We start from the raw sequence: 24822 nt of genomic DNA, 5'->3' as shown, positions 1-24822 counted from the left end.
CTGAGAAGCAGTCATTCGGAAAGTATGAAGTGATTGATTTCAGTGGGTCCTAACCAGAAAAACTATACGTGCTTTTCGAAAGCAGTGGGAACAGTGGTCGGTTTTGCTTGTTCCCAAGACACTTTTCCAGTTGCAGCTGGTTTCAGTGGGGTAGACGTTGAGTGTAAGAAAGTCACAGGTGAGACAGAGACAGACAGTCCGAGAGCTGATAAACAGGTGTGGAGATAGGCGTGGCCTTGTACAAACCCACACGCTTCAACACGGGAATGATGTGTCTCCTGCGCACCCCTGTTACTCTACTGCGGTTAGTAAGCGTGTCCACAAAGGCTGCTCTGTGGAAAAGGCTGCGTGACAAGCACCGATGCTCTGGCACCGCCACCAAGCCAGGCTCACGTGAACCCCGACACCCCATTCTCTGCCCCCACGCTCGGCGGTGGAGAAGGGCTGGACAGGGGATGGGCAGGGAGCCACAAGCGGGACAGCCATGTGGACGTTAGTTCTAGGGAGGACAGGGTCTCAGAGGGACAGAGAAAACCGATCGCAGATACGCAACTGAAGCCGACCTGCGGGAAATGAGCCGCAGAGCCTGGGGCCTGCCCTGCCCTCCCGTGTCCCAGCCCACAGCTGACCCCCTGCTGCCCTGGCTGCTATTCGGTGCCCGTACCCACCCCCCACCCCCATTGTCTTAGACTGGCGTCTGTTCACACTCGTCTGAAACACTCGACAGAAACAGAGGCATGGGCGAAGCACCTTGGTCGACGTGTGGACGTTGGCGCCCTTCTCCAGGAGCAAGGTGGCCATGTCCGAGTGCCCCTCCTGGGAGGCCAGGTGCAGTGGGGTCACGCCCTGCTTGGTGACCACGTTCGTCTCGGCTCCGTAACTGAGGAGCGTGGAAGCAATCTGCATCTGGTTCTTCTTGGCGGCGATGTGCAAGGGTGTGTAGCCGTTCTGCAACAGAAAACCAGCACGCCCCGCAAGCTTAGCCATGGCCGGATGTGGATCTTGGAAGCAGCCAACCGAGCCGCCAGAAGCCAGTTTAGGGTCCACGATGGCTCCCCCCAACACCCAGACCTGTGCAGCCGAGGCCACAGGCCCCGCACACGCCCAGAGCGTAGACGCTCAGAAAGCCCCAAGCCCTGGCGCCTGCCGCTTCGTCCTCTGGTTCTGTCCTGAAGAACAACCTGGAAGAGGCCAGCCCAGCTCCTCTGCACATGGCTTCCCCTTGATGCCCACAGAGGCTGCACACCCCCCACTGCCCCTCCATCCCAGCCCAACCCCACCCCGCTCCCTCAGCTTCCTGACGGGACCCCAACTCCAGAGCCCTCTCCATGGAATCGACCAGTCTGGACTCATGCTTGCTGGTCAAGATCGCCCTGGGCCTCTGTCCGGGTGCAGAGTGCTGCCCATGTCAGATGGGTGCCCCCCGCACAGAACGGGACAGGCCTGCACTGAGCTCTCGTTACAGCCTCCCACTGACATGCTGGTCACGGCGTGTCTGACCCTCTGGAGCTACCACGGGACTGGCAGATGACCAGGCACTCACACCAACTCATGCCCCAGGGGACCCCCCGCCTGCAGTGGCAGCCCTCCCACGCCCTCACCTTGGCGGTGGCGTGAGGGGACGCGCCCTTCTCCAGCAGCAGCAGGGCCACCTCCTGGTTGTCGTAGTGAGCAGCCACGTGCAGCGGGGTCAGGCCGTTCTGCAAAGAACAGGCCGGCTTATGGTGAGTGAGTGCCCTCCCCGGCCCTGAAGCTGCCAGGAGGCCTGGGCACCGGGATGGACCGGGTCCAAGTTCGTTCATTAATGTCGTCAGTGGAAGCAAAGGAGCAGAAGTCTACCCCTCCCTGCTGAGTTCACACTGGACACTCAGCCAAACCTGGGAGCGCCGGCCGAGGTGACAGCGAGGGCTGAGATGCTCTGTGACAAGTAGGACGTGCCCATGGCAGCGACCCCCTCCCTGCAGCCCGTGTGGCAGAGGCCCCGGCAGACCCCCACCTGCCCACCCATGCAGACTGTACCTTCCCTGAGGAGTCAGCCGCCACCCGCCGGTGCAGCAGCAGCTTGGCCACGTCCAGGCTCCCGTACTTGGCCGCCACGTGCAGGGGGGTGAAGCCTTTCTGAAACGGGAACAGCGGGGAGAGAGGTGCTCACCTCGCCAGCCACAAACGTGTCACTGTGACCGCTGTGGAGCGGGAGGCTGACATTCACATGCAGAGAGCGAGGGCGGCATTAGATCTGTCTGCACTCAGCCGAAGGGGCAGAGGGCACCACTCGTTCCCCAGAGGGGCCTGCTGCTGAGGGCTGGGAGCAGGAAACGCGACTCCGCAGGGGGCTTCTGAAGGCCCCGGGGCCGTGACACAGCTCAGGCTCTGCTGGAAAACCCTCTTTTTCTTGCCTCTACAATGAGTGCCATTGAGACAGCAGCTCTCTCCCCATCCTTTTCTCTGGTCTCTTTACAAGACCTGAACTCCAGACCTTTCCATTTCAGTTTTAGGATACTGACAAGTAGTTGCTAGAATAAGAAAAACCGCTCTCGGCTGAAAAGCACCTCCCGTCCTGACCAGCGCCCAAAGGCGTCCACCCCGCTGGTGCTGGGCTGGGGGACACCAGACTTTTGGACACACCACTGCCCAAAGCCTTTATAAAGCCATTCTTCTCCCTTATGCCTCTAGGCTCTGGTCAAGGTCTTGTGCCTAAAGCCGGCCTCTGCCCTTCACATTGTGTCCTGGACTCAGACGAGGACAGCGGTCTGACAGCCATCAGCCCCATCGTCCTGGCTTGGCCCCGACCCCCTCGCTGTCCCAGCACCGAGTGGAGAGGCCGCGGCACAGCCCACGGCACAGCGCCGGGGCCGGCGGGTGAAGGTGCGGCTTCCCTGGGCCTGTGCTCCTCCTCCTGACCCAGCCTGTCCCCCTGAAACGGTCTCGCCCTTCCAGGGTCACCACGCACTGCTCTCAACTAGGATGGTGTTTCCTCTTTGCTTCTTCCTGAGGATTTGGAGATAATAGCTCCTTGGAGGAGATGGAATCCTGCCTTTTTCCGAGCATGGGGCAAATACAGGGAGTGAAACCAGCTCCCTCACCAGAGGCACTCAGTGCAGGTGACGCTGGGGAGGAGGTTCTCTGAGACAAGCCATGTGGAGAAACGGCCTCCCCCTCCTCCCGCTCGGGTCCTGCGGGAATAGGGACCCAGCCCCTTATTCACTGGGAACCCATGTGACTAAACTGCAGAGCGTCCCCCTCCGGAGCAGCAGCACAGGGTCTGGAAAGTGTCACCTGAGTCTCCATCTTCCTCTGCCCCTGTGCGACTTCAGCAGGACCTCACTTACCCCCAGAACCTGCAGAAGCTCCTCTCCAGCCCCTCGCAGAGCCCGGCCGCCCCCGACCCCGTCTGTCCGGCACTTTCTCCCACGCCAGCATCTGCAGCCTGAACTCCACTCCTCTCCCCTCTCCCTCTGGGGACCGCCAGCGCCCAGGCTCTCATGGGTTATCGCTACGATTACTACTCTTACTACATGTTCATTGCTTATTTTCTGATTTTTTAAAAAACGTTTTTTAAAACACTTTCAACTCTTCAGACTGGAATAATTAGCGGTTCTCTCCACGGAGGTGGGTTCTGCAGACTCAGGCTGCTGGGTAAACTGTTGCTCCTCCCGCCCAGGGCCCAGGCCTCGCCTGTGTGCACCTCTGCCGGGTGCCGCCTGCGCCCACTCGCTCTGGGCAGACAGGAAACGTCTTTCTAATCATTGGAAGCCTGTGGTGGTGTGTGGGCAGCGTGTGGCCTGCAAACTGTCCACCTGTGTCACTTCACCTGCTGCTTCCTCCTCTTCAGCACTAATCCAAGTTCTTTTCTCACCAATCAGCTGAGTGTATCCCTGTTTTCTTCCGAGCACATCCAAAAGAGGGGTTTCAAACCAAGTGTATCGGGGGGAGAAAAAAATGACTCTGCCCAGCACAGAGTTGGAATGTAAGTAAAATTCATGCTGGTGCCTCTCCTCCCTGAGAGACAACGGAACCTAATGGTAAGGATGATTCTCTGGCCTGGGTGCATTTAGATGCTGATGACCACACGGGAGTGAGGCTGGGAACGGTCAGAACACCAAAAAGATGCAGCAGCTGAGACCAGCACTGGGAAGTGCCGGATTGTCGGGAACTGCCCTGCCTGGTTTCAGGAGCTGTAACCCCACCACGGCTAAGGCTGAGTGAATGGCCTTCGGACCATAAGCCACTAAGAGACAAAGCTTATCTCCCTTGCAGGGGAGATATCGCCTCTGCTCCTTTTACTTCATCCATAACTGGCTCCCAGTGCTTGATCAGTTAGCTAATGACGGGTAAGATTTCCCAAGGGGAGAATCGACCTAAGACAGGCACGATCACAGGGAGGCTCCAGGGAAGGACTTGGGGGGCCATGAAGAAAGGGGGTGATGGACCCTCGCCCCTCAGCTTTGACATAGCCTGGGTCCTCATTCTGTCTGTGAGAAGTCTCCTAATCTCTTGGCTGCCTTACCTCCCTGCCTGACTTAAGCCTGAAACAAGGACAGAGGGCGGTGCAGCCCTGTGCTGGAAAGGGCGGGTTCCCCAGTGATCAGGCCGAAGAAAGAATATGTAAAATCCTGTGAAACCTGCTCTGTTTAGAATGCTCTCATTTAAATTATAAGTGTCCAAGCAAGAAGTTTGTTCCTCAGAGCTTTATGGCTCTTTAGCTAGCTGACCCTGACTGAGAATAAGCCCTCATGGTTCTTTGAATGCTGTCTATTGTTTGATCCTTACCTGTATTCCTGTGCAAACGAACCCAATAAAAGCCCCTTGAGCAGGGGGCTCTTGGTCCTTCTCCTTTGAGAGATCAGCCACCTCTCCTCTCCAAGCATGTCTTGGTAGACTGATTCTCATCTGTGGTGGCCGGGGTGGGGGCGGGGGCCTGCGGGCGGAGACCCCCACACCAGACGAGGTGCAGGGAGCATCCGAAGCCCTGAGAGACGCACAGGCCCATCGAACGCAGCGTCTCGCCCTGCGGGCCTTGCTCACTCCCTGTACTCAGGGGCTTCCTTGTCCCTCTGGGACACAGTGTAGAGTTCGTGACAGGAAGAGAAGGGATGGGGAGGAAAGGGAGGGTGTCCCCACATCCACCAGAGGGACAGAACCAAGCACCCCATCACAGAAACAGTAAGTGTCCTCCAGACATTCCTCAGACCTTGGGAAAACACACCCTGGTGCTCCGAGAGAGAGACCTCACAGGCCCAAAGGCCACCCACCCCCTGGCCAGGGCTGCGGCCCCTCCCATGGTCCCGGGCTGCCCCTTACCTTGGTGGCTGAGGAGTGGGCGGCCCCTGCTTCCAGGAGGACCGCGGCCACGCCCGCCTGGCCCTCCCGGGCGGAGATGTGCAGCGGCGTGTGCCCGCTGGCGGTGGCCGCGTCGGGGTGCGCCATGTGCTGCAGCAGCAGCTGCACCAGCTCCGTCTTGCCCAGGCGCGAGGCGATGTGCAGAGGGGTCTGCTCCTCCTACAAGGCAGGCCGAGTCGCCGTCGGTGCCCGCGCCCTGCTGGCCCCTCCCGCCCTTCGGCGCCGTTCCTGCAGCTGCGTCTGGCGTTTTCTGGGAGTCCCGAGGAACCCAAAGGAAACGACCACCACTCTGGCCACAGCTGAGTCCGTAGGCGGCCGCAGAGGGGCCCGCTGGGTCGCACGTCCTCCCACCAGCTTGGCCGTTGGTTCCCAGGGGCCCCCGGGGGCCCCCAGGGGCTGGGCTTCAGCCCTCACTTAGGTTCCAACAGAAGCCAGCTCTGGGGTCTGAGTAGGAGCGAGGTCTAGTCCAGAAGCTCTGAGACCTAGACTCTCTCCTGCAAAAGCTGTCGCCGAGAGACCGGGCTCATTCTGGGAACCATGTCAAAGGGAAAAAACAAGGGATTGTGGGAAAACCTGGCTCTCTCTCCGCTCAGCGAGCCAAGGCTACAAAGGCCGGCTGTGCCTTCAAGGAGAGACTGTGGATAAGGACATTGATCGGATTCTTATAAACGTTCCAGAACACCGTGCAGAAGCGTCTGGGACTTGCATCCTGGGAGCTGTGGCAGAAGGAAGTGGGGCTGTCAGCCAAGCGCTTCCCCGGGAAGGCCCGCAGGACACATCTGAGGAGGCCCGACAAGTCCCGGGACTCGGAAGTATAGTCGGGAAAACAGTTTCGGTGCAAAGAGAACCAGACCAGACCGTGCTCTGGACAAATATCGACCAGCTGTGTGTGACCTCTGCAGTGAAGGGGTCTGTCACCACAGCTGGCTGTGGACACCTCACAGTCACGGGGAGGAAGGGCATGCAGGGCAGCTTCCCACGCCAGGAACAGACGGAGCAGGAACAACGGCAGGGGAGACCTGACCCTGCTGCAGCGTCTTCAAGTCGTAAGGAAAGGACCGCGAGGGAGCCACAGGCGGACGTGACAGTGTGCGTGGATTTCAGGGCAGTGAGACGTGAACAGAAGCGGACTCTGCGGAAAGCTGCCGAAGGCAGACTTCCTGTGTGGGCACGAGGTAGCCCACCCCTGAAACAGCCCTGGGAGGCTGGCACGAGATGGGGCCACTTTCAGGGAAAAGAGGGGTCAACAGGAACTAAACGAGTGTCCAGGGCTGTCCACGTCACTTGGCCACGAACACGGCATTTGAAATCGGGCCTTGGACTCTGAAGACACGTATCTGCCTGACCTTCTACAGCAGGACGCACAGTGGCCACCGGGGACACCAGCAGGACAGACAGGCCGGCAAGGAGCCGGCGGCACCTTTGGCAGCACAACCCTCCAAAATGCAGAGCAGTGGGTGGGGTGGGGGGCACCCAACTGCAAAGAAGCGTCAGCAACAAAACACTCGGGACCTGAGGACAGTGACTGGGGACTCTGGGCTCCTGGGTCCCTGCCCCAGAGCAGAGCAGGGGGGCTGGGAGCAACAGCGCCTCAGGACTGAGTGGGGGGTGATGAGCCTTGGCCCAGGGCTGGGAGGCACAGCAGGGTCGCCGGGGGCTACGTGACCATCTGCGCCCACCCCGTTCTCAGACCAGGCAGCAGGTGGCACTGGCCCTAGAAACGCTGTGGAATCAGCGTCCTGCCCACTTTCTTCCACATTGGTCCAGTCACGTCCGAAAGTGGAAGAGGGAAAACGCACAGCTTTGGGGGCAAAGCCCTTCCTCCGGGGACCAGAGCGAGAAGCCCCGAGGTTTCGGGCTGTCCTTTCCTCTTCAGTTTTCGGCCCTCGCTGAACGTACTCAAGCCAAGGCCTCAGAGAATGGAGGGTACAGGACAGTGTTTGTGGGAAGAAGTTAAAGATGGGGAGGCCGACCACAGACGTCTCCCGTGTAGAAGGGGCGCTGATTCTACCTTGAGGCGACTGACCTGGACCCAGTGCAGGTCGGAGGAGTTGGGCTCCACGTTACCACGCAGGGCACCGTCTCCCAAAATGAGGGGCACGTGCCGAGCCCGAACCCTTCACCACAAGACCAAAAGATTCGAAGATCTGATACATCTTTCTGTCAGTGGTTCAACCTCAGCCGGACTCCCAGGGGCCACACAAATGGGCAGCTGTGCAAGTCACAGGGACCTGGGTTTCAGGCGAGTCTAAGCCCAGGGGCTCAGGGTGCTCAGTCCCCAGAGTGAATGCCAGGCGCCCCACTGCGCCCGCAGAACACGGCACCTTGAGCGAGCGCTCGCAACAGGGTGGGGGCACCTCTCGGTGCACCCACGGAGGAGCCTGGACACAGAGGGCCCGTCCCGGGTGGGGACGGGGGCGGCACACTGGCCAAGGGACGGGGGCACCTGCAGCCCTGCCCTGAGCCTGTCAGGCAAAGTGTGGCTCCGTTTCTGACCGACCACCCTGGGAGACACTGAGTGGCAGGGCGGTGGTATGAGGTCCGGAGGGTGTTTCGGAGGAGCACGCATGTGGGTGCGTGTGCTGGGAGCCCCGGGCCAGGCCAAGCAGGCAGGTGTTGGTTTTCCTGCCAACACCCCCACACCCTTAGTCCGGGAGCAGCCCTCCTCCCGTGGGGAGTGGACACGCCCCTGCTCCAATGTTTCTGAAATCAGGTGCACTTCCCGCTGCGTGTACCCACCGTATGCTTCCTTTTTGTCTGGGAAGCAGTTTCTGACAGGTGCCCCCACCCACACACCCTGGGAGGCGGGGCCCGAACGCAGCACCTACCCGGGCTCTGGCGTCCACCAGGGCGCCATTCCGAAGCAGGCACCGCACGACCTCCACCTGCCCCGCCCGGGCCGCCATGTGCAGGGCCGTCTCGCCGCGCTGCCAGAGACAGAGGGTGCAGGCGTCAGTGGGCCCTTGCCCGGGGAGGCAGAGTCCAACAGGCCTCCTCGGGAAATTCAGCAACACCCCGAAGGTTTAGGGAATCTGTGCACAGCACCATCACTCCTTTACCGCTTAGTCTATAAAAACGTGGCCATATCTTCTCCATCTTCCTAAAAATAAAGCAAACTCACTCCATCCTTTTCAGCCCACAGCAGACCAATGAACTTACCTAAACATCCCGCACACCCTGCGGCCCAACGCTGCGCCGCCCAACAAAACTGAGATTACGTGTGGCAGGAAGCTGACCTTTACGCTTCAGCCTCAAACCTGCCATTGTCTCACTCAGCGAGGTGACTGTAGTTTGGTGGCATTTCAGTGAGGAAGTCCACACATCCCAAAGGTCACACCCTCTGCACCAGACTTCGGTCACCCCCTTCCAGGAGCAAAATGCATTTCCGAGACAAGCCGCTGCTTTGCCTCTGACCTGTCTTTGTGGTTAGCGACAGGCAGGGGCTGTTTGTCCAAGCTCTGACCTGCCCAGGAGGTCCCCGACTTCTGATTACGGAGCATAGTTCATTACAGAAGTTATTCAGGAAACTGCTGGAGGCGAGGGGAGTGGCCATGAGTGGAACCGTCCACTGGGCCCCCACGCAGCTCCGGCCCCGCCAACCGCCACACTGACAGGGTGGGAGTTTGGACATTAGAGAGTTTTCTCACTGGGAGGCCTGTTAATTGCTGAGTCTGAAACACAGGGTTTTGCCCCCTTTTAATCAGCGTGTTTTAAAGGCACGTGTAGCTCTGGACAAGGTGGAGGTTCATTCACTCAGACAATTTTTCGGTTATGCAGGACGCGATTCTGGACTGGAAGTTAGTGCTGTTAGTCACGACCATCCTGGAGAGCAAGTCGGGTGGCCGGCTGCAGACCCACGAGCCCCACGGGGAACTCGGCTGCGCGAACCCCCGACCGGTCCCAGGGAACGGAGTCCTCTCTCCCCTCACACGAGAAACCCTTAAATCCGGAAGATCCGGGGCGAACTTCCAGTTTTATTCCCAGCATTCAGAGGCTCCAGGCCTCACACAGTTATGAGAGATTCATTTCAAGTGAATTCGCTTTGAAAGCACTGAACTGAATGTTCATCTGCTCTTTTTCCTTTGGTTGACAACTCACTTACCCTCCGATGTCCTCCTTTTCTGATGACATATTTAGACTCATTTAAAGAAAATGTCCCAGAGTAAACTGTCTTATGAAACGGCACATCTTCGGAAAAGCAGTGTCTGCCTTCAGACCTGGGATGTGCAGCGAGACCCTCCCTCGGGGTGACCGGCCCCAGCTGCTGCCCCCTGCCTCCGAGAGCCTGTCCCTAAACAGAGGAAGCTAAGACTTCTAAATATAGTTTTATATACACAAAAATCTTTACTCTAAAAATATATTTACTCAAATCTTTACTCTATTTCTAAGTCTTAAGAAAGCATAGCGATTTTACAAATTGTGGTAGAAATAAAGACAAAAATTAATCTCCTAACATGTCAAAGAGGCCTCAGGAGTCAATAAGGGGTTTTCAAAATGTAACATGTTTCCAATAGGAGTGCCACAATTTCCAACACTTTTAGTTACCTTAATGGCGTTTACCCATTTGAAACTAATGCTTATATATAAAGCCTAACGTAAAGTGTTGAATGTTATACTCCAAGAAAAGTCCTAGGCACACAGTCTCTCCCTTTAACAGTGGTCTCTCTTGATTCTTAGTTAAGGACTTTGGGGTAACCGACTCTTACGGCAATTTTCCCTCGCCGTTTCACACCAAGATGCCCTTGTTTTTATGTAAGTGTAAACAAGATAACGAAGGCAGCCGTGGGCAGTTTTAATCAGGAACTTCCGTTCTAGACTGCTGGGCACCTCCTCTGACTCAAGTCCGCTGCTTTCTTTACCTCGAGTGAGGTAACTGTGAGGCTCGGGAACGTCTCCCAACCCGATGTGAAGTGGGAACCTGGCTGGGCCCAGGGACTGGCCGTGACAGGGGCCTGGACAGCCCACAGGGGTGGCCTCCGCTCCCACGAGTGGGTGACTGTGTGAGGCAGCCGGGCGGGGCGTTTGTGAGGTTCTGGAAAGGCCTGTGGCTGAGCGACGGAGCAGTGGGGGGGCCTCCCACGGACCGTGAATTCGGAGACAAGAACAAGGCTGGCGAGAGAAGGGAGAGGCCAGGCCCAAAGCAGCTACCGGATGCCCCGTCCCTCGGGTGTTAGAACAGACTGCGGCAGCTGCAGGGACTCCGCGCGGCCGTGCCGTCAGAAGCGCTGAAGCCGGATAGATGTCATTGCAACCGAAACAAAATGCAACGTGGTTTCAGGTGACACACGAGGCTCCAGGCGGGTCGGGGCAGCCCACTCTGAGCCGCAAGCAGACGAGGCCACATGGAGTTTCACCAACCGTGCAGGAGGGACCCGAGTCCCTCCAAATGCAGGGAAGTTCATAAATGTGGACTTTATGCTTCTAGTTTTGACCGGTTTGTGCTCCGACTGTCCATCACATGAAGAGGGAGAATTAAATAGTATTTAAAATCAAATAAGCTGTTTTGTGTGGGTTCTGCCCGTGCATCAGACAGCAGCCCGGAAACTGAGCACAAGGCCAAGGCAGGGGCGGGAGGGCAGAGGGGTGAGGAAGAGGCAGGGCCCGTCTGCCTCCTGGAGGGGAGACGCCCCGGGGCAGCAGCGCCCACTGTGGGTCAGTCGCTGCGCTCATCCTGCTGACGGCCTCTGATGTTTTCGGGGAGAGCTCTTTCTGTGGCCTGTGCAACACCCTCACCACTCAACGGCGGCATCCTGGGAGTGCAGGGGAGGGGGAGCACTGGGTCATCAGACAGTGTCTCGGGGCAGACAGACAGACTCCAAGATGAGGACAGCAACACAGTGGAGTGGGAGGTGAAGCCCGGTCGGGACGAGGCAGAGAGTCCCAGGCACTGGTGCCACCGGCAGGAAGAAAGGAGCCCTCCAGGTGGGTGAGCTTGGGGCGGAGCTGCCTCAGGTGAGAAGGGAAAACCCCTCTCCAGATGAAACCAGATCGGGGCGGAGCACCCAGTGGGGCGGCACGTGGAAGCCCCAGGTCAGTGCAGCCGGGAGGGCCTGCCCTCCAGCGGAGCCTCGCGTGGGTCTGCTGCTGGGTCACCAGCCGCCCTGGTGGACTGTGGTCCTGACCTGGCATCGGCTCTGAGGTCACGCTCCGCCCCCAGGGGGAGCCCGGGCGGGCGGTGGATCACCCCGCACAGGGCCTCAGTGAGGTCCAGCAGTCACTGGGCACCCGGGGCCTGGCTCTCTCCACACACACGCGCGCGCAAGCACAGACAGACGGACAGACAGACAGATGGCCGCCTGCACGCGGCCGTACTCACAACGTTAGTGACATCGGGACAGGCGCCGTTCTGCAGCAGCAGCAGCACAATGTTCAGGTGGCCCATGAAGGCCGCCACGTGAACAGGCGTGAGGCCGGACTGCGGACAGAGCACACGCTGTACCCCACACGCTCAGCCCCCGGCCCACGGGCTCCGGGCAGCTGGGCGCGCGGAGGGGCGCGCGCGGTGCCAGTGACAGGCGGGGACAGTGACTACCTCTGTCACAGCCTGGATGGAAGCCCCATATTTCACCAGCAGCTCCATGACTTTGATGCGGTTTTTCTTGCAGGCGATGTGCAGGGGGGTAAAGCCGTTCTGTGCAAAAGACAACGGGTTAGTCGGGACACACACACATGACCCCACACCGCAGCTGGCACCGCCGCGCCCCGCTGGGCCCTCATGGCCGCTCCTGCCCACGTCCAGGCCTGCTGTGTGGTGACGGAGAAAACGGCCTGCGCGTCGGGGCGGGGACCCGGGGCGGTGAGGCTGGGCGCTGGGACCGGAAGGGTCAGGCCGCACCGCGGGCACCCACGCGCTTTCTGACGCAAGGCCGCCTCTCGAGGCGCAGACTCCGGTGGTCTGCTCCCTGCAAGTCTGAGGGCGTGGCGGCCTCCGAAATCAATGTGTCAGCTTTGTGCGTCTTCTTCAGGGAGCGTGTGCACAAATCAGCACGGATCACGGTTTATGTCGACAGTTTTTTATATCCTAATGTCATATTAAAAATTTTATAGGAAGTCACATATTAGCGGAAATCATTATGTTCATATTTTACTTCTTGAAGTTATGCTTCTGTATTTAGAAGTATTTATAAAGTATGATGGTGAAATACATTTCATGAAGAAGTGATTATGGTGTGTGAATATCTAAGGAAAGTGTGGAGAACTTCCGGGTCGTTGGGCGGAGGGAGCTCTCCAAGGCAGAGGAAAGTGGACACGCCCGGGGCGTTCGCACTCCCGACTCAGCTGAGGTGCGGGCGGGGGGGAAGGGCACCCAGAGGCCCGTTAACCAGCTCTGTGCCCACCCCACCTGGTGTGTTGGGTTCTGCGTTTTTCCTTGAACAATGACCTGTGTGTGGAGCGGTTGGTGATGGGGGGGACCGGCCACCGGCCAGCACTTTTCCGTACCCACAGTTCCTAGGAACCGCGGGCCCCACCCCGATGGCCACCTCCTCGCAGTGTCCTTTAGGCCCCTTCCCGCTCCTGAGCTGCGTGAAACCCAGAGACAAGGAGGCATGTGGAACTCGGCCCCTGCAACGGCCCAGGGACTCGGCCGCGACACCACAGGAGCTTGCTGGCCGCTCTTGGACTGAGAACGAGTCCCCTCCTCCTGGTGAGGAAGCCAATGCGCCCCCGTTAGTTCTCCTGAAAGCGCATCTGCTTCCCAGGCACGAGGCAATACTTCGACTCAGATGGAAACCTCGGAAAGCTTCTACACAAAAGCGTTACTACCGATCTTCAGGGACACCACACCTTCCTAAGCACTGACTGAAGACTGGTGTGAGTGACGTTAACCGTGGAAACGTGGAGGGGAAAGGGTTTGCTTTCAGCGGGAGAACAGGGACCAGGCATGCGTCCGCGCAGGCCCTCCTGCTGGGGCAGGGGTTAGGAGGGGAGGGGAGCGCGGAGACTTGGCAGCGTTAGGCCGGGACACACACGCGCGCGCGCGGGCTGCGGAATGGCCGACTCCAGGCGGTGCTCTGGGAGCGACAGGCGCTGAGCTCCCTGCTCTGGCCCCGGGCAGGGCCCGCAGCCCCTTGAGGAAGCCGACAAGCGAGTTCTCCAGCCTGACCCCCCACCTTCTTCTCTTTCAAAAGGGGAAGAAAGAAGTTCAGCTTCTCCCATGTGCACTCCGACCCTACAGAGAAGTGTCCGAGCTCATCTTGTGGAGAAGCCCCTACCTGTCAGCTCCTACTTTCCATTTCAAATTGTCAGCCCCCCCACCCCCCGCGGTTTCCCATCTACTGCAACTCGCTCATCGTGGGGACGCCACCTTGGTGGCCTCGCCATCTCTCGGTGCCCGAGGTCACGCCATGGCGACCAAAGGCAGGTGCAGGCAGGCACCTGGGTGGACACACCACCTGCTGTGCAGTGCTGCGCGGCCGCGAGGCCCACCTGCCCGCCCCCCCACGCCCGCTGTGTGGCCGGGGCCAGCGTTACCAGGGCTCGGGCGTTGGGGTTGGCTCTCTTGTCCAGGAGGAGCTTGGTGACACGGTAGTGGCCACAGTGCGCGGCGACGTGCAGGGCCGTCAGGTAGTCCAGCGTGACGTCGTCCACGGGGGCCTTGTGCTGCAGCAGGTGCTTGACGCAGTCCACGTGGTCCCCCTGCGCGGCCATGTGGAGCGGGGACAGCCCGTTCTGCAGGTGAAAACAAACCGGATCCCATCCCACTTCGGGCCTCAGGGCCGGGCTCCGAAGCCCAGCTGGTCAGCCAGCTGGGTGACGTGTGGACAAGCGAGTGAACAGATGGGAGAGGGCGAGTGAGTAAGCCAATGGGCCAGGAACAGACGAGCACGCGTGTGAGGGAATGGCGACCGAGTGAAGGGCCAGGGAAATGGTCACTCAGCCGCACACGCTTTCTGCAGGACGTGGACACGGGAATGACATCTGACTTCCCAGGGAGGCCACCTTGGTGACCCATGGTCTCCAGGGGCGATGTGACAACTATAGCACCTCTATGGGCGAGACTGCGTCGCAGTTCCTGGGAGGGTGCTGTCCGTCTGTCTGTCTGTCCTCAGTTCGCTACAGGCTTTCTAGTGGTCACGACAGGGCTGGTCTGACACTGTGTCACTTACATTTCAGTCTGTGCTCCACAAACGGCCCCGTTGGTCTCATGTCACCCTGGACTGCACTTCAAAACAGGTCTGTGCGACCCGCACAGTGCGGTGTGGGGGCGGGAAGGACGGCTTCCCTCGGTGCCTGACTGGGGGGGCGGGGGCCCATCGTGGCTGGGGCAGAGCTTTACAGGCAGAGTCTGTCCCACACCGACTGCAGACCTGTGGGCTGGCCGGCCCGGATCACACCTTCAATCAGCACATGGCTGCACTGAAAACGCCTGTTGTGTGGGCTGCCTTGTTTCCGCCGCCCACCCTGTAACAGCACCGATCGACCCCACCCTGACTGTGGGGGTTGGGGTGACAGAGGGAGAAGATGTGAGAAATGCCCCCCGTCTGATTTTTGCTGGTCAGGACCCAGCGCTGTCTTGCCCCATCAGACTGCGGTGTGCTGTTCCCCGTGTGCCCCATGACGGGGTTCGGTGACCGGAGCAAGGCTGCACTGCCGTGAACCCCGTAACCCACGTCTGACCGTGCAATCCTCCTCGCTGGGTCTCCCCATCAGGTCGAGGGTCCCCTAGTGCCACACTGAGGGACGCAACCAGGGCTCTGGCCGTGCTCAGCCACAGAGAACAGCGCCTGCCACTCACCCCAGGCAAACGGTGGTGGGAGCTCACGCCACCCCGTCCCCCTCACCGCAGCTGCACAAGAGCCATCGTGTGGTGCTGACTGTGCTGCGTTAATGGGTGATTTTATGGGCAGTTATAGCTGTCTCAGAGCCTCATAAAAATGTAGACGCCTAGAGGGTCAGACAGGATCACTGACCCGCGACACTCAGCTCCTCACAGCACGACACTCCCATTTCCTTCTGCAGTGAGACCGGCAGGTGACAGAGAGAGGACTCGGAGGCACACCTTCCGTACGTCCCACTGCCTGCGTTTGTTGATGTTAAATCGTGCAGCAATGTGACACGCATGCCTCCCTCCGGGCACACAGGTGCCGAATGACCAGGAAACTCGCGCTGACACTCCGTGTCAGGAGGGTCAGGTGACGCGGCGTCCCCAGGGCCTCACCTTGGTCCGGGCCAGCAGGGGCGCGCCCCTCTCCAGCAGCAGCTCCACCGCCTGGCCGTGCCCGCTCCGGGCCGCGCAGTGCAGCGGCGTCAGCCCGTCCTGCGGAAGAGCCGGCGTCAGGTCTCGGGTCACGGCCCCTGAAAGCGAGGTCCCACCAACGGACACCCCGAGGAGAGTGCGTTCTGGCGACTTGACAGGCACGAGGACTGCTCTCGGCTCAGCGACAGAGAGGGAGAGAGAGAAGGGAAACGAGACGAACGGGACAGGGCGCGGACAGGCGGGCTCCCGCGGGGCGCAGGCTGTTGGACTCGGACGTCCTCCTTGCTTGGGACCAACCGAGAGGCCATATTGCTGTGCTGCTCTCATCCCGCCTAGGCCCAGTCCCAAACTGTCACTACCGTCACACGTTTTCCTAAAATGCCACCTGAAATACTTAGGCGGAAGGGTCCTTTTCTCGCATTCTGGAAAACCCTTTAGATGGCCACCACACACTCTCACCTACGAACTACACAGTCGTTTCTCAGAGGTGACGCCTGTGAGAGGTGAAGGTGGGTCGCAGTGGAGGGGATGGGGGACCGTGGGTAGTGGGAGGACCTTGGGAGCCCTCACTCACCCGGGACGCCACGGGCCGGATCCCGGGCTCCACCTCCCTCCTGATAAACGAGCCTCGTCTACCCCCTTCCCGATCCCTCATCCGGGGGGCTCTGGGCGGGACTCCCAGCTGCCCCTGTAGGCTGGGCTCCGCCCTCCTCCACGTTGCTGCGTGGCCCACACAGGCCTCTCTGGTCGGCACTGGCAGGCTCCCTGTGCTCTGGCTTCGGGCTGCCTTGGGCCACAGGCCACGTCTTGTGTTGCAGGAAGCAACCTGCTGAGGGTCTCCTCAAGTCTGGCTGTGTCTCTTTACCCTAAGCAGCTACTGCCCCCGTCCCCCCTTGAGTTCAGGCCTGGATGCTAACCGCCCTGCTGGGACCACCCCAGGGGGCACGCCCCACCCCCGTGCCTTCCCCACGGCCCACCCACGAAGGGGGAACAGGCCCTTTAACAATGTCTGCAGATGACCAAATTCTAGGGCCGTTGGCTCAGCCAGAACCTTGACTGGTAACGATTCCTTGCTTTGCTAAGTGTATTCGGCTGATTTCAAGACCCCGAAGGACCCAACAGGAGCCTCGCGTGTGGGCAGGTGGGCGTTAGCCAGGAAAGGCTGTCTCGCCAGGAGATGGGTGGTGCTGTAGTGGGGAGGCCGTTGTTGTAAAGTTGGCCAGGGAGGGGCCTGCGGCGGAGAGTGCGGGCAAAGCGGTTAAAACTCGTCTTTTACCCCAGGACGGCCCTGCGCTGGGGCACAGGCGTGGTCGTGCAGGGACCCCACACCCATCGGGTTGTCCACACACGTTCCGCACTCGCCCCGGTGGGGCTGCGCTGAGGCCCAGAGCGCGAGGGACGGAGGTTCCTCCAAGAACGGAGGTTCCGCGCGGCTGCGCCACGTGTGGGCCGGGGCAGGGGGCGGCACAGGGCCACCGCCGTGCCTCTGGGGGGTCAGCCGTGACGTACAGAACGGTGTCACTTTCCTGCCCTGTGTCACTCACAGCCTGTTTGAAACTGCAGGGGCGCTGCCATGAGGCCTTTCTAGAGAAGGTGTTTTCTACAAATAACTTGAAATATTCGTCGCGCAACGATATGGAAACAGTTTCAGAGGAACGAGAGGGCAATGAGGAGAGCATGCGGTCGCCCGCACACACCAGGACGTCAGCTTTGGCGGGTTCTGGACCCCACACTTCCCTGACGCGGCTTCTCCGCTCCGTCAAGGGCTGCGGGTCACGCTGACGCCACGCGCCCCACGAGCTCCGTCTGAGCGGCTTGGGGTGTCTTCCACGGAGAACAGTGACTCAGCCCCAAAGATCCTCATCCAGGTTTCCCGCTCAAGGATTCGGTTTACTTAAATTCCTCTTTAAATGAAATTCTGGAGCCTGTGTTTGAAAGTTCCGTTTCCCCTCCCCAGGTCCTTCCCCTGTGCTTGTTTTCGTCACGAGAATTGGTTCGGATACACCCCGACACCGAGGGTCCTGACCGGGGCTACCCGGCCGGGCACCGCACGCCGGCTTCTCCACCCTCCCTCTGCGTCCCTCTGCTGCGACCCTTCTCCTCGCCGGGGCCCCTGAGGCCTGCGGGTTAGTTTGCTCGGGACGCAGCTGCCCGGGTCCCCATGTCTCCCTTCGGGTGTCACGGTTCCTCAATCAGAAAACACGGTGAAGCTCCCAAGTGGTTGGCAACGAGACGCGGCGGCGTCTGCAGAGCGAGGGCTGCACAGGGTGCAGCGCATCACGCGCCTGAGACAGCTGGTGGCCCCACTGTCGCTACTTCCATTTCTAAGGTGACCCCTTTTTCTGATGGACCCATTTTCTAAGGTGCCCCTCCTTTAACGTTTTTGTATTGTTTTACTATTTGCATTGAAATATGCTTTTGATATTTCAAGCACAAACCTTAGGTAGACTAGCTCCACATTTAAATAATAACTAAGTTTAAAAATAAAAATGAATGATGCCTTAATGAAGCCTGAATTAACAGCATCATCTGTAACTAGCTACGAAAGTTGCCGTTGTTTTAACATTAAATGAGGTTTCAGACGGAGGAAGCCAGGGCTCGGCCTCCCCGCGTGCACCAGACGGTGTCGGTGCAGAACCCTCTGCTCTTCCGGGCACGTAGGAGAAAATACTGATTCCACTTTGCCACGCGAAGCCTTAACTAGGGCCTGAGGTTTGAATAAAATCTAAGGAAACCGTTTCCCGAGGACACACGTTTCCGCAGGCTTGGGGCCGGCCCTTCGGGCGACGCGGAGCGAACTCGGCGGTCCCAACGCAGAGGCAAAGGCACGCGCTCACCCTGGTTTTGGCGTCGATCTGGCCGCCGCGGTCCAGCAGGAGCTTCACCATGTTCGTGTTTCCCCTCTTGGAGGCCACGTGCAGAGGTGTGATCCCGTTCTACAGGGAGAGGAGGCAAGAGCAGGGCGTGAGGGCGCGGAGGGCACACACACAGGGGTGGGCCGGGGGTGGCCTAGGAGGAAACCGGACCCAAGGCCCCTGCGATGCTTCCGTCGGTAAGGAGCGAGAAGCACCTGAACCACGAAGCACCGCAGTCAGAGAATAAGATGGAATGAAGCTGCAGAACTAAGTTGCTGCCACATGGGCACTGGGCACACACCTGCCGCATAGAACGAAAATTTCAGGGTCCTCCTGGGACGGAGCCCGAGCCCCAAGCCCGTCCTTCTTTCTCCAACACCCGCAAACACAGAGAACCGGGGGCTGAGAGCTGCCTGTGCTCAGAAGGAGGCACAAGTATACCTGCCCATACCGGGGGACAGCGACTCACTGCCACCTTCAGAGAGATTTGGTGTGACAGGGACCCCACAGTCTCAGGGCAGGAGACGTCCAAGGGTAAAAACACCCTACGTGTGAGTTACGGTTATTTTATTGGCTGTCCTGCAGCACCATTATGGTGAGGATGTATACCTGATCCCTTGTGTCGTAATGTTGCGAATGTTCAACTATCTCATTACTTATTCATGTTATGTGTGTGTGTGCCCTGTGACACTGAGTCACCCTGACTCCGGGCGACCCCATGAACGGGTGACGTGCCCAGAGTCCTGTCCTCACAGCCCCGCTCAGCCCAGGAGACTCAGCCTGTGGCTTCCTTCACAGAGTGAGTGCATTGCACGCTGGGTCCCCTCTCCCGCTGTCGCTGTCCCCAGCATCACTGTCTTCCCAGAAGGTCCCCGCCTGCTCACCAGGTGCCTAGCAGGACAGCTGCAGTCTGTCTGTCATTCTACCCCAGTGATGTTTCAGGCTTATTTGTCCATTTTTCTGGGGATCTCAGGTTTCCAACACCCTATTGTAAGTGAATCTGTGTTTCCCATCAGCCTTCTTCACTGTCTGACTGTCACATCCGCATGTAGTGACTGGGAAGAGGAGGGGTGGGCAGTCCCAGCCTGGGTCTCTAAGGACACGTCTGAGCTCCTGGTGACCTCTCCTGATTCCCCCACTACTGCCCTTCCGAGTCTCAGCCTGCTCCTGACGCCTTGGCTGCCGTCTGCACTTGAACTGAGGACGGAAGCAAGGTCAGCACAGGCTTTAACAGTTTGGCATCCTCATTGTCTGTGTTGAAGTTGTGCGTTTCTTCTGCAGCCGTGACTTCTGTCTTCCTGAGACACGGTCCCGCTTTGCCACTTTCTTCTCGCGCTCTGGTCAGAAGTCGTTTCGATCCTGGCTCCTTTCTGCCGGGGAGGCAGGGTCACCGCGGAGCTGAAGTGACTGGTGTTTCTTCCCCCATGTTCCCCCACCCCCCCGCCGTCCACCATCTAGAGTTTGCGTTCCTTTTCCCCGCAGCATTGTCTATCCATGGTCTCCCTCGTGATATTTCCAGTTTCAGGCCACAGTTGTTCTGGTTCTTGGTCAGTCACATTTATTCGAGCAAATCTGCAAGCTGTTGGCTTTGTAGAGCCCCACGGACTGGTCTGCTGTGCGTCAGAGCTCTCGTCCAAATTCCCCGACACTGGATTTGGCTGCATTTCCTACCACTGCGTCCCAGTCTCGTATAATTACCCGTGTGTCTTGTCTGTCGGTATGGGATCCATTCCGTCTCGGATGCTTGCATAAAGCCTTCCCCGCCCTCTTCTCCAGCCTCTGGAGTTGGAGCGCAGACAGACGGCGGCTGTGCTGGCTGGTCTTCCCGGAAGTCTGCGGGATGTTGCTGGTCTTCCCGGAAGTCTGCGGGATGTTGCTGGTCTTCCCGGAAGTCTGCGGGATGTTGCTGGCCGACCTTGCACCGCGGCCCCTCCCTGCAGGGGCTGTGTCTCGCCTCTGCATCGAAGCTACCCCGTTTCTTCTGAGCTTGTCGTCTCCAGGACAGAAACGTCCCACGGTGGTCGCTCTGGCACCACCGCGGGGAGGGGTCCCGCTTCCCCGCTACAGCCCTAGGTCGCCTCCGTCCTCGCTCCGTGTTGCAGCCGCCCCTGCCGGGGACAGCGAGCTCTCCTCCTGCCCTTGTGCGTGGGCCCCTCCTTGTTTCACTGAGTTTGACAGCGGTCACTCAGGGAGTCTTTCCAACGTAGAACTCAATGCGGCGTCTCTGATGTGTTTCAGGGAGACTCTATAAGCAAATTCTGAATTCATTAAAAAAATTCTCTGTCAAACTGTGTGCCCGACGGCCATCATGAAGACTTTGGACAAATGTCCTGACACATTTTATACCAAACAGTTTAACAGGTCGAGTATTTACTGACTTGAAGCCGCTCATTCATGATTCATGGTGTGATTTTTACATCTAACTGCTCACACGGATGTCTGAATTAAGATCCTCCTTAACTGTTACAGATAATTTGTGTGGGTGTGAATATGTGATTTGTGTGAATACATGACTTGTGTATGAGTGCATGGTTTGTACGTGTGAATACATGTTTTTGTGTGTGAATACATGATTTGTGCGTGTGTGAACTCCCACACTCTCGTTGCTCACGTGTTGGGCTGTCCTGCGAGTTGAACACAGAAATGAAGACCCCACCCCTCCAGCCCAGATGCAGGGAAGGGAAAGGCCCCCCGCCCCCTGTCGCGCCCGTCCCCTCGGAGCTGTCTACAGCGGGCGGCCGCACGCATACCCGGGCCGTGAAGTCCACTGCGGCGCCGCGGTTGAGGAGCAGGGTGGCCACGTTGACGTTCCCGTAGTGGGCGGCGATGTGCAGAGGGGTGAAGCCACTCTGCAGGAAGCAAAGGGACACATTGGTGAAGGTCCCTTCCACAGGCCCAGGTCACAGGTCGTGGACGCAGGCACGTGGGGACTCTGTCTGCCTGACACAGCAGCCACATGGCCCAGATGACAGATGCCGTAACGAGACTCACTCAGGGCCACCAGGGGTAAAGAGCCAGGTCTGTGTACGGGTGAGTGAGGCTCCCACATTTCCTGGCGTAATTTCTCATTACCTTAGCAATTTCTCGGTTTATGAGGTTTTCTACTTAAACAAAACCAGGGTTCTTGAGTTGGTGTAGTGTTAGAGAAAAACCGTATGATTGACAACATAAGGTCTCAGCCAGGAGAATAACGTAGCTATGAATTAAGATGTTTTCTCCAGAGAAAAACTCAAAATTGACGCTCTTTAAAAAAATGATTAACAGCAGAGGTTGGCGCCGTCTCTTTGGAAGACACTGTGAGCGGGCCAGTCCATCCACACGGACGCGCCAGTACCCACCACTGTCACCGCAGGGCTCAGTCAGACCACGCTGTCAAACGGGAAAAGTTAAAAAAATTAACCAGCGCACTTGGCATCAATGTGAGTGAAAAGTTTTAAAAAAATTAGTTGAACCTGATTTTGAATGTTATTTAACCCAAACTTCATCCAAAATAAAATAAGACAGATACAAAATAAAATAAAATGGCTATAAAATAAAAGAAGCAGGTTAAATCAATTGTATGAGCATTAGGACTGGTTACCCTCAGAATATTTAGAAATAAATCTCAAACTCTTAAATGGAAGAAAAGTGTGTTTTCTTTCATTTCTTTTTCTGACAAAAAACTAGTCAGAAAAGTTTGCCATTTTCACAACACAAGCCTAGTAATTCCTATTACTAAGGAACGCAAGTTTCATCCTTGCTTTGCAATTCCCGCGATTCATCACTCAGTGAAAGACTCCCAAGACCACCCCCAACAGACGGGGCCTCGGTCCTGCAGCTGCGAGGTCATTCTGTCGGGTTCTCCTTCATCTGAAATGGACTCTGCTGTGTTCGGTGCGTACTGCTTTTAGGAAATATTATCCGAATCACAACTCAGCTCCCTCAGAGACAGAAGTCCCTCTGTGCCACCAGCCTCGAGGGCTGCGACTGATTTCCGATGGCAGAGACGCCAGACACGAAACAGTGACGGTAACTCTGCACCCCAGTCCCACACTCGGGTCAGGGCATTTTTATTTTGCATCCACTTGGTGTCAAATATTCATGTCAATATAATAGAGGGAAGGCGTCAGTCTACAACCTGGCTCTCGTTACAGAATGTCAAATTGTTAGGATTTAGGAACTAACTGTGTGTTTTTCATTTTTATTTCCATAGTTCTTGTCACCTGGGGTGTCCTGAATGTGTGTCTATGATTCAGGTCACAGCGTAATTACACAAAAACACAGCAAATGCTGGTGAATCTTTTTCAAAACATTCGAGTGGAATACTGTTACTTTCACATTTGCAAAAATAAACTAACTCCTTGACTCCCTGCCGGCCACCGTGGCTGACCTGGCCCTGGGAGGGAGCCTGCAGAGGTGGGGGCTGAGCCCCCGCCCACGGGCCCTCCACGGAAGGGCCCCTGTCATCTGGGATCCTGAACAAAATACATGTAACTTGGTACCAACCTACCAAACTGCTGCTTTCAATGCAATGCTTAGAACCAATATTGTTTTCAAAAACGTGTCTGAGTCACCAAAAATCACCTAAGAAATTAAAGGTATTAAAACCAGTCACTAAGACACCAATGTGCATGGTTTCGGTCTTGAGCGACTTCACCGATGGGCCCGCGGCTTCGGAAATCTCCGACCTGAGTGTCAGGCGCCGGGACGCAGCCGGAGAAAGGGCATGTTTACATCTCAGTGGCCACTGCTAACAAGCAGGACTCCAGAAACACTCTGCTCCCCGGGACCACGCAGTGTGAATGCTGCGTCCCACCCAGCGCCCGGGAGCGGTCAGCCTAAGTGAGAGTCGGCCTGCGGGAGCGGGCACTTCCCTCCTGTCTGGGTCACTGTCTGTGATGCCCTTTCCACAGCACTGGTCGGGGCCTCTGGGCAGCAGCCACAGGAGAGGCCCCTGGTCACGCCCAGGTGCACAGGCCCACACTGCGGGTCCGTGCGGGTCGGTGGGGCCTGGGTTGGCTTGTGGAGAATAGATGGCTGATGACATGGACTGTGAGACTCGCACTTTGCTGGGGCGTGGTCACTCTCGTCGCTGGCCATGCACACAAGAGACAATGTCACTGACATGGGCAGCTGTGAGGGGACAGCCAGGGGCCAGATAAACCTCCCTCACCGGGCTGTGCTGACCTTGATCCTGAGAACCCGCGTTACCAGGGGTCACAGCCCGGTGGCACTCGTAAGCCTGTCGTCACTTGGCACGTCCGCGCTAAGGGACAGTTTCATCCACGCTCCACTCTCATGGGCTACTGACGTGGTGTCACTGACTAAAAAATGCTTCAAATAGGCTACATTTGAACTATCCATTTCCGTTAATCACAGGGAAAGTTTCCAAGCAAATCTCCTAACAATGGGAGTCCCAATCATGAGCGGGAATTAGTGAGCATTTGTTCTAATCGAACAAAAAACTAAAAAGATCAAACCGAGCCAGAGCAAGCGTGTGCTGGGGGGTGGATACCGTACCTCGGTCGTCCTATTCACCATCATCTGAGGCGGTTGTGCGGAGAGAAGAGGCAGACGTTACACACTGCAAAGCAAGGACACAGGCCGCCTGCGCGGCTGGACCGCCCCACACGCCCGACGCACGCGCAGGAAGGCCCGGAACCCCACCACCGCCCGCCTGCCTAACGCTGCTGTTACTGGTCTTTACTAGAAATGGAACAAGCAGGCACATTTCTAAGAGGCTGGCCCTCGTTGTTGAAACAGCGTCTACTTGTCTTCCCGCGGCGGTGCCTGGCGCGGCCCCTTCCTCCTGCGCCTCCTCCGAAGGGAGCCCGAGTCTGGGACACGCGGGGCCTCACCTTGGACTGCACGTCGGCGTTGTGGTCGTTCTGCAGCAGCAGGGCGGCCGACTTGGTGTCGTCCTTCCTGGCCGCGATGTGCAGCGCCGGCAGCCGCACCTTCCCCTTGGTGTCGTTCTCCAGCAGGACGGCCACGGCCTGGTCGTGTCCTTGCTGCAGGGCCACCGCCAGAGGCGTGAAGCCGTCCTGCAGGGGCAGAAAAGACCCTCCGCTGACCTGCGGGGTCTGGGGTTCGGCAAAGCTTGGACGAACTAGCAGAGCGGAAGGACAGAAGGATGGCCTGTTCTGCAAAGGCCGGAGGAGACTGTGACCGGTCGCCTGGGGACCAGGGACGGCCCCCACACTGGGAGGGTCGTCAATGCCCTGACCCGCTCGGCAGGGCTGCTAGGGCTCCCTGTAGGGCTGTTATGTTTCGGATGTGTTCAGGGTCCCTGTGCTGGGCGCCTGAATACTTTCAATGCTGCTTCTCCTGGCTGGGTCGACCCTTCATCGTTAGGGGGCATCCATCTTGGCCTCTCACCTCAGTTCTGCTTTAAAGCCTGTTTTGTCCGACACGGTGCAGCGACCCCGGCTTTCCTTTGGGTCCTTTGCA

General features: G+C 58.2%; 1 protein-coding gene across 34 annotated transcripts in view; it reads right to left on the bottom strand.

Annotated features, from left to right (window-relative positions):
- ANK2 (ankyrin 2) overlaps positions 1 to 24822 on the bottom strand; it is a 305473-nt gene that overhangs the window by 64058 nt on the left and 216593 nt on the right. For 23 of the 34 annotated variants that reach the window (XM_053658114.1, XM_053658111.1, XM_053658113.1 and 20 more), the window contains 13 exons: positions 24231 to 24416; positions 23893 to 23916; positions 21144 to 21242; positions 18376 to 18474; positions 15500 to 15598; positions 13813 to 14010; positions 11873 to 11971; positions 11657 to 11755; positions 8169 to 8267; positions 5302 to 5499; positions 2020 to 2118; positions 1602 to 1700; positions 751 to 948 (listed from right to left, as the gene is read on the bottom strand). In XM_053658114.1, the coding sequence (XP_053514089.1) occupies positions 751 to 948; positions 1602 to 1700; positions 2020 to 2118; positions 5302 to 5499; positions 8169 to 8267; positions 11657 to 11755; positions 11873 to 11971; positions 13813 to 14010; positions 15500 to 15598; positions 18376 to 18474; positions 21144 to 21242; positions 23893 to 23916; positions 24231 to 24416 (1596 nt within the window). The remainder of the gene's footprint in view (positions 1 to 750; positions 949 to 1601; positions 1701 to 2019; positions 2119 to 5301; positions 5500 to 8168; positions 8268 to 11656; positions 11756 to 11872; positions 11972 to 13812; positions 14011 to 15499; positions 15599 to 18375; positions 18475 to 21143; positions 21243 to 23892; positions 23917 to 24230; positions 24417 to 24822) is intronic. The other 11 variants (XM_053658105.1, XM_053658126.1, XM_053658134.1 and 8 more) reach the window with 3 other exon arrangements.

The sequence above is a fragment of the Artibeus jamaicensis genome, unplaced genomic scaffold, assembly GCF_021234435.1.
Source record: "Artibeus jamaicensis isolate MK-2021 breed Jamaican fruit bat unplaced genomic scaffold, CSHL_Jam_final scaffold_537, whole genome shotgun sequence".
In the NCBI taxonomy this organism is placed as follows: Eukaryota; Metazoa; Chordata; class Mammalia; order Chiroptera; family Phyllostomidae; genus Artibeus; species Artibeus jamaicensis.
Note: the sequence above shows the minus strand (reverse complement) of the source record. Positions and strands in the feature narration are given on the sequence as shown.